The sequence below is a fragment of the Oncorhynchus keta genome, chromosome 20, assembly GCF_023373465.1.
Source record: "Oncorhynchus keta strain PuntledgeMale-10-30-2019 chromosome 20, Oket_V2, whole genome shotgun sequence".
Classification (NCBI taxonomy): Eukaryota; Metazoa; Chordata; class Actinopteri; order Salmoniformes; family Salmonidae; genus Oncorhynchus; species Oncorhynchus keta.
In genome coordinates, this window is record NC_068440.1 from 21,728,494 (window position 1) to 21,737,811 (window position 9,318).

General features: G+C 42.7%; 1 protein-coding gene across 3 annotated transcripts; it reads right to left on the reverse strand.

Annotated features, from left to right (window-relative positions):
- Positions 1–38: 38 nt before the first annotated feature.
- sytl1 (synaptotagmin-like 1) lies at positions 39–8,946 on the reverse strand. 3 transcript variants are annotated; one of them, XM_052472287.1, is made up of 16 exons: positions 8,787–8,935; positions 8,453–8,587; positions 8,141–8,263; positions 7,393–7,541; positions 7,203–7,314; positions 5,374–5,431; positions 5,153–5,186; positions 4,985–5,040; positions 4,672–4,773; positions 3,040–3,206; positions 2,771–2,873; positions 2,451–2,612; positions 2,193–2,271; positions 1,982–2,081; positions 1,605–1,810; positions 39–1,535 (listed from the first exon to the last, which is right to left on the reverse strand). In XM_052472287.1, exons 3-16 carry the CDS (start codon positions 8,257–8,259, stop codon positions 1,393–1,395), a joined length of 1,590 nt encoding a protein of 529 aa, XP_052328247.1. In that variant the 5' UTR covers positions 8,260–8,263; positions 8,453–8,587; positions 8,787–8,935; the 3' UTR covers positions 39–1,392. The 3 variants fall into 3 exon arrangements, with proteins under 3 accessions (XP_052328247.1, XP_052328246.1, XP_052328248.1); XM_052472286.1 differs by lacking the exon at positions 8,453–8,587 and having other exon boundaries at positions 8,787–8,946; XM_052472288.1 differs by having other exon boundaries at positions 8,141–8,587.
- Positions 8,947–9,318: the final 372 nt, after the last annotated feature.

Genomic DNA, 9,318 nt, shown 5'->3' on the forward strand with positions numbered 1-9,318 from the left:
TAATTGAGTCAGATAACAAATGAGTCGTGTACTCTGTCCACGAGATTACAAAACTGTAGTTTAATCGAGGTATTGAAATTTAATTGATAATGTATTACACATTATTACACAGAAACATTCATAAAGGTTGATTCGTACAGTAAATGTAACTTCACAACAGAGAACCAGAACTGCGTCATAATATATTAGTCAAATACCTGAGTTGGGCTTGAAGTCGTCTAAACGGTGGAGGTGTCAGAATACCCACAAAACCCAAACAGGGAATTGGTCTCAATCATATTTCCACCATTCATTTTTTCCATGGGGGATTTTAGAGACTTAAAATAAGGGCTCTGTTTCGTGTAGGTTTACCGTGGCGTGACGTTATGATAACCATGTAAATCTCTCCTGGCCAAATTGACTTGTCAATATATTCCACTCAGATACGAAAATGCAGATTACAAATCCCTACAAACTCCTGCATTTTATCCCTAGCTGACACCTTTGCTAACAGGTATTGTGCCATTAAAAACGTGCACAAGACAGTTCACAGAATATGTCAATTTAGTCATTACTACATTTAGCTAACATTAGATAGTAAATCCCTTAGATTCTTCTCATTTCCTCGATTCGGCAGTCTCGCCCAGATCATCATGACATCTGTAGTTCTTTATGACACCCACATTAGCAAATAATTATCATTTCATTTTTGGGGGGTGTAAATTCAAGAAAATATATTGATAAAAGTCACCTTGTCCGAAATAGATTTACACGGTTATCAAAACATTGCGCCAGGGTAGATCTACACGAAACACAGCCATTATTTTAAGTGTTTCTAAAATCCCCTATAGGAAAAATACATGGTGGAAAAACGATTGGAACCATTTCCTTGTTTGACAGCTAGGTTATCGCTATTATGACTCATACTGTGGAATAGTCCAAAAAGTACCAACTCCAAGCTATATTAAGTGCAGCTCAAATACTCTTAAATTTTACTTGACATATGTATGACACAAGTTTTTAGATGACACATTTTATACAGCAGTTTTAACATAACATGATTAAGAATTAATGTCTTTGTTAACTAACAGACTGTCATATGCATTTCCTCCCCCTAGTTTCCTCTTTCTAGTTCCTTATTATTGTGGAATTCAACCGTGATCGTTTGGGCATTTATAAACCACTAGCTAGGCTTGAGGAAGTATAGCTGACACTATCCTAAGTTAAAACAATAGCCCTACACTGCCCTAACTGAATGTATTTGATTGATCTGGGTCTCTAAAACTAGCCCTACAGGTAGGCTAAAAGTATACCCATACGTATCCTACTGTAGGCAACAAAACCCAACACATACTACCAGCAGCACTACCTTTTATATGTACAGATTCTAGTGGGAAGTGTAGTGTGTGTGTGTTATTCTGGGCGATCAGCCAGGTTAGTTCTGATAGGTAGTGTAGTATCCATCCAGTGGTTGGGGTTCAGGATCATGGAATTCCAAACAGATGCTTCTTCCTCTGTTGAATCCATCCAACACACTGCCACTCCGTAGCTCAGACCTGTAACACACACCTTATTACAATGTCATCTGTGCATACACAGTGCGTATCTATCTGTGTGTATCTCACCTGTCCCCCGGCTGAGTCGGACCCCTCCCAGCAGGTGTGTTTTTAACCCTTCACGGTGCCAGACAGTCAGCTCGGCACAGGCCTCTCTCAGGTCAGCAGGCTGGAACCCGTCATACACCATGGTGTGGTTGTAGGTCGGACTGACCGACCGCTTAACCACGCGTGTCTTCTGACCGCTCGACCGGCTGGTGTCCGGCAGCACGTAACTTGGATTAAAGTCAAAGTAGGGTTAAAGAACAACTATTATACACGTTCCACTATACTGTAAACACAGTCTTATCCCACTAACTCTAGACCCCCGTTCCACAAATCCAGACCGTGAGAACGGCCACACTGCGGGTTTTCTTCCAACTCCTGACCTCTGAGCTCTAACCCACCTCTTGATGAAGGAGTCAACGACACCCCCTTTGGTGGAGAGAAGACCCTGCGCTTCCCGCAGCCAGATGTGTAGCTCCCCTGTTAGAGGTAGACCTCCACCTACACAGAATACGTTCAGAGTAAGTTCAGACAGAGAGAGTGAGTGAGTATGAGAGAGAGAAGGAGAGAAAGTGCTGGGTGTGTGTGACGAGCATAGTGAGCTCAGTTTACCCTCGGACCCTGCTGGGATGAACTTGATAGAGAGCAGGATGTTTCCTCGACTACTGATAGACTCTGGACTACACTGGACCTGAGAGAGAGAACAGAAAAAGAGGAGAGCGGGAATTTGAAGAGAAGAGAGATTAGGTTAGAAGGGTTACATAAGAGATTGTTGAAATTCTCAGCACCTTCTCTTCTCCTGGCCAGTTAAGACCACATACAATTTAAGACTTACTGCATGCTGTGGTGTTTGTGTATACCAGCTCTTACCCGTGGCTGTAGCTGGTACCAGTCAGAGCATGTATGTTTCCAGTCCCAGTGAGCCAGCTCGAGCTCTACCTCTCCTAGGAACAGGTTTCTGCCCAGTGGGGCAGCGTGCCACACAGACAGGTTCAGAGTCCTGCCACGCACCTCTGACACACTGATTTTATACTGAAACAAACACAATTATACTGAGAGACACAAGTGGTTCATACATTCACATGTACATCAGACAAGACAAACAGAAGACAGACCGGCAAGTAGACAGAGAGGTAACAAACAAGACAGATGCTGAGGGAAAGGAATCTAGAAAGAGTGTGTGCTCTCACTTTCAGTGTCTGGTCAAAGACTGGGCTGAGAGTCTTTTTTTTCACTGATGTTTTCTTCTTACTGTGAGATGACTTATCAGGCAGGAGATATGCCTTCACATACCTACAACACACACACACACACACACACACACACACACACACACACACACACACACACACACACACACACACACACACCTTAACACAAAACAAGTGCTTCTCAAAGGGATAGTTCACATTAATGGTGCCTGTAAGCATCCTCGAAACAGCAAACCTAGTTTACTTACGGGTCGGAGTGGTTCTTGCGTGCGGCGGCCAGGTCTTCACAGCGACACACTCTGATCTGCAGCTCCTCCCTCTGAGTGTCATAGTCCAATGAGAATAGGACACGCCCTTTCACCTCCACTGCTCCGAACTCCCCCGAACTGAACAGACTCATCATACTGCCACTCAACTACATACACACACACACATACACACGTGTTTTGTATGTATGCATGTACAGTTGAAGTTTGAAGTTGACATACACTTATGTAACAGTACAACTTTAGACCGTCCCCTTGCCCATACCCGGGATAGAACCAGGGACCCTCTGCACACATCAACAACAGTCACCCACGAAGCATCTTTACCCATTGCTCCACAAAAGCCGTGGCCCTTGCAGAGCAAGGGGAACCACTACTTCAAGGTCTCAGAGCAAGTGAAGTCACCGATTGAAATGCTATTTAGCGCGCACCACCACTGACTAGCTAGCAGTTTCACATCCTTTACACTTAGTTTGGAGTCTTTAAAACTAGTTTTTCAACCACTCCACAAATGTCTTGTTAACAAACTATAGTTTTGGCAAGAGATTAACGTAATTTAGTGTGAAAAGTGCAAATAAATCCTAGAACAACAGCAAAGGATCTCGTGAAGATGCTGGAGGAAACAGGTACAAAAGTATCTATATCCACAGTAAAACGAGTCCTATATATTGACATAACCTGAAAGGCCGCTCAGCAAGTAAGAAGCCACTGCTCCAAAACCTCCATAAAAAAGACATACTACAGTTTGCAACTGCACATGGGGACAAAGGTTGTACTTTTTTGAGAAATATCCTCTGGTCTGATGAAACAAAAACAGAACTGTTTGGCCATAATGACCGTTTAGAGGAAAAAGGGGGAGGCTTGCAAGCCGAAGAACACCATCCCAACCGTGAAGCAAGGGGGTGGCAGCATCATGTTGTGGGGGTGCTTTGTTGCAGGAGCAACTGGTGCACTTCACAAAATAGATGGCTTCATGAGGAAGAAAAAGTATATGGATATAATGGAGCAACATCTCAAGACATCAGTCAGGAAGTTAAAGCTTGGTCACAAATCGGTCTTCCAAATGAACAATGACCCCAAGCATCCTTCCAAAGTTGTGGGAAAAAATGGCTTAAGGACAACAAAGTCAAGGTATTGGAGTGGCCATCGCAACGACCTGACCTCAATCCCATAGAACATTTGTGGGCAGAACTGAAAAAGGGTTTGCGAGCAAGGAGGCCTACAGACCTGACTCAGTTACACCAGCTCTGTCAGGAGGAATGGGCCAAAATTCACCCAACTTATTGTGGGAAGCTTGTGGAAGGCTACCCGAAACGTTTGACCCAAGTTAAACAATTTAAAGGCAATGCTACCAAATAATAATTGAGTGTATGTAAACGTCTGACCCACTGAGAATGTGATGAAAGGAATAAAAGCTTAAATAAATCATTCTCTCTACTATTATTCTGACATTTCACATTCTTAAAATAAAGTGGTGATCCTAACTGACCTAAGACAGGGAATTTTTACAAGGATTAAATGTTAGGAATTGTGAAAAACTGAGTTTAAATATATTTGGCTAAAGTGTATGTACACTTCCAACTTCAACTGTATGTATGTATGTATGTGGCTCACTGTGTAGTTAGACTGTAGACTGCTGACTGAGCTCCCAGGCCTTAGAGGTGTCGGATCAGCATCTGTCACACCACTGGACACCGAGTTTGTGTCCTCCGAGTCCTACACACACACACACACACACACACACACACACACACACACACACACACACACACACACACACACACACACACACACACACACACACACACACACACACACACACACACACACACACACACACACAGTCAGCATGTTTCTAGAACAGAAAGAGGCAATAGTAGGATAAAACATTATCCCCAAACAAGGAGTGAGTGTCTGTAGACTGTACCTGCAGTGTTCCCTCCCCTGTCTCCTCTCTGTGTACATTCCTCCTGCTGTAATAGTCTGGAAGGCGCAGACAAAAACACATTAATCAGACAGAATGAGAGAGGGAGAGTGCGGTGGAGGAGGGCGAGAGAAATGAACAGGGGGAGGGGGTGGAGGGAGGAATGTGTACCTGAAGATGAGATGCTGTTGCTGTCCTGGAGACTCTGGAAGGGAAGAGAGAGGAGAGAGATTACCTCTCCACAACTAGACAGACAATCCTCCTCCTCCTCCTACACACACACACACACACACACACACACACACACACACACACACACACACACACACACACACACACACACACACACACACACACACACACACACACACACACACACACGCACAACTAACCTGTGTGTTTGGGCTCCTGGTTCTGGGTGTAGGTGTGAGACGATTTTGACTCCTGTAACTGAAATTTTAAAACTAAAACGACATACATTAAAACTGTACATACAAGTACTTCTTCAACAATACATGCACTTCTTTAAGCATTATCTTTACATTCCTGACATTTTTGTTTGAATGTCCACACTCAGTTCTACATGTGAATCATATCAGATTTGCACATTCACACTGATGTAGCCTCTCATATAGCAGATGCAATGCTCCTGTTTCTTGAAAATGTTGGATGGTTGTCATGGTAATGGATGTGGTATGACTCAGAACTCAAAAGATCAGATTCTACATGCTTTTTGCGGTTTACACATTGGGGAAAAGATCAGATACTGTATGTATCACATATTTGAATACATCAGAATTGGGGTGGATGTGTGAAAACACATAAACACACAAACATACAGTTGAAGTCGGAAGTTTACATACACCTGAGCCAAATACATTTAAACTCAGTTTTTCACAATTTCTGACATTTAATCCAGAATAATAGTAGAGAGAATTATTTCTTTCAGTTTTTATTTCTTTCATCACATTTCCAGTGGGTCAGAAGTTTACACACACTCAATTTGTATTTGGTAGCATTGCATTTAAAATGTTTAACTTGGGTCAAACGTTTCGGGTAGCCTTCCACAAGCTTCCCACAATAATTTTGGTGAATTTTGGCCCATTGCTCCTGACAGAGCTGGTGTAACTGAGTCAGGTTTGTAGGCCTCCTTGCTTTCAAACGCTTTTTCTATGGGATTGAGGTCAGGGTGTTGCGATGGCCACTCCAATACCTTGACTTTGTTGTCCTTAAGCCATTTTGCCACAACTTTGGAAGTATGCTTGGGGTCATTGTCCATTTGGAAGACCCATTTGCGACCAAGCTTTAACTTCCTGACTGATGTCTTGAGATGCTTCATTATATCCATATATTTTTTCTTCCTCATGAAGCCATCTATTTTGTGAAGTGCACCAGTCCCTCCTGCAGCAAAGCACCCCCACAACATGATGCTGCCGTTCCCGTGCTTAACGGTTGGGATGGTGTTCCTCGGCTTGCAAGCCTCCCCCTTTTCCTCCAAACATAACGATGGTCATTATGGCCAAACAGTTCTATTTTTGTTTCATCAGACCAGAGGACAATTCTCAAAAAAAGTTGACCTTTGTCCCCATGTGCAGTTGCAAACCGTAGTCTGTTTTTTTATGCTAGTGGCTTCTTCCTTGCTGAGCGGCCTTTCAGATTATGTCAATATATAGGACTCGTTTTACTGTGGATATAGATAATGTTATACCTGTTTCCTCCAGCATCTTCACAAGATCCTTTGCTGTTGTTCTGGGATTGATTTGCACTTTTTGCACTAGAGTATGTTCATTTCTAGGAGACAGAACGCATCTCCTTCCTGAGCGGTATGACGGGTGCATGGTCACATGGTGTTTATACTTGCGTACTATTGTTTGTACAGATGAATGTGGTACCTTCAGGCATTTGGAAATTGCTCCCAAAGATGAACCAGACTTGTGGAGGTCTACAATGTTTTTTTCTGAGGTTTTGGCTGAATTCTTTTGATTTTCCCATGATGTCAAGCAAAGAGGCACAGAGTTTGAAGGTACACCTCCAATTGACTCAAATTGTGTCAATTAGCATATAAGAAGCATACTTTTCTGGAACAAACTATAGTTTGTTAACAAGACATTTGTGGAGTGGTTGAAAAATTAGTTTTAATGACTCCAACCTAAGTGTATGTAAACTTCAACTGTACATATAACAGCACAATCCAACCCCTCTTTATTATAAATGCCTTTACCTTCTCTTGTCATCCTCGTCTTTCTTGTCATTTATCTGACAAGTTGGGTCTTTGTTGTTAGTGGGAGGAGCATCTTCTGTCTGCCCGTTAAACACCCCACTCAGAGGCAAATCTGTCAATCAATAAATTAATCAATCTATACCAGATGTCCTGCTTCTTGGTTATTATTGGTGTGTGTGTGTAGTCTGACCTGTTCTTGGCTTCCTGCGTCGTATAGAGGCCTGTACGATGTCAACGCCGTTCTTCGTGTCTCGGTGGCGTTTGCTTCTCTCCTCATTAAACCACGCCCCCGACAGTGACCTCAAACGTACTGGGTCTGCCTCTTTCTGCTGCAGGGCCCTGAGGGTTAAACATCATGTTCACTATATTTAAGCAATAAGGCCCAAGGGGGTGTAGTATATGGCCAATATACCACGGCTAAGGGCTGTTCTCAGTCAAGACGCAACGCGAAGAGCCTGGAAAAATCCCTTAGCGGTGGTTATTGCTATTATAAACTGGTTACCAACATAATTAGAGCAGTAAAAAATAATTGTTTTGTCATACCCGTGGTATATGGTCTGAAACACCACAGCTGTCAGCCAAACAGCATTCAGGGCTCGAACCACCCAGTTTATTATGATATAATTTATAATACAGCTTCTTAATGAGGGTTACTTGCAATGACAGTCAGATGTGGTTGTTTTCACAACCAAACTTAGTTGAATGCACTGACTGAGTCATCTTAGACAAATGGGTCTGATAAATAAATTAAAAAAATAAAACAATGAATCAAGTGCTGGATAAAATAAAAAGCGTACACCCACACTGGCCCTCTGTGGATAACATTAACAGCCCCTAGGTTTGACAGACCTCTATATTTGGAAAAACGTCACTCAATCAATCAGTCAACTTGATGCCCATAAGGGACCTAAAAGTGTTAAATAATAATCACCTCTGACCTTAAACGACCATCATCACGGGAACGCAGCTCAGAGTCCCTTAGCAACACTTCCAAGATGGAAGACTGCTCTGCCTCTGACAGGTGACTCAGGTCCAACAACTCCCCTTCTCCCTCCATCACCCTGAGAGCGAGAGAGCGAGAGGGAGATTACATTGTAAAATACAGTACTACTAGTATGACAGAATGCCGGACTCAGGGATCGGTTTACTACGTTTATCAGTTGGCACTTCCTCCTAAAATGAGGCTATTGTAGAATCTCTATAGTGTGTTTGTACTGTATGGTCTGACAGCATGTAAACGGTGGTCTCACCTGGGCGATTAGTGCATGCGCTCAGAGCTTCCTTGTGTTTTTTTTAAGGTTTGTTTTGCAATCAGGATACAAAGCGCAACATCCGCGGAGCGCGAGATTTCCACAGTACAACACTTCCCCAACAGCCTGTTTTAACTTGTTAGTAAAAAAGTATGTTAGGCACCTGTGACCTCGGTACACACCTTCTAAAAGCAAACATGCAGAATAGAATACACATGAAACAAACAGCGCAAGAGAAGGCTACCTGTCCCACCTTGCTCTTAAACTGGAATGAAACTGGTAAAAAGTTTCCAAACACGCTGGGGAAAAAATACAAATAACAGTTCATACTTACATCAATGATGTCCAGTGTTGGTGGATATTTTCTCCAGGAGAAGTTTGGTGTCTGAAAAGTCCAAGCTGTGTGGTGGAACTTGGCGAGGTTGACGCGACACGGTAGACTGCTGAATAAACGCGAACACGCCTTCTCTTTCAGGCAGGATGCAAAACACGAACTGGAGCTAAAAAATAAATAACATCAGATAAACCTGTAGGCTATTAGAGTGTTATACGAAGTTTACAACGCATTTATATAATGGGATGTTGTAGACATGTAGCCTATACATATGCTTACTCGTATCTTGCTCTTTATTTACGCGAAATCGGCGTAGGCTTAATAATAATCAATAATCGGATCCGAAATGGAGCAGTTTGTGTGAGCCGGTTAATTTGCTTAGTTGAATTTGCATAAGAAAAACACAGTGTCTCAACTGTGGTGGTCACAACACCCCAGAACTCTATTCATAATATTTGAATAAACATAGTAAAAGTTTAATTAGTTGCGGAAAGGAGAGGGAAATTGAAGAGGGTGGTAGAGACAAAGCTGA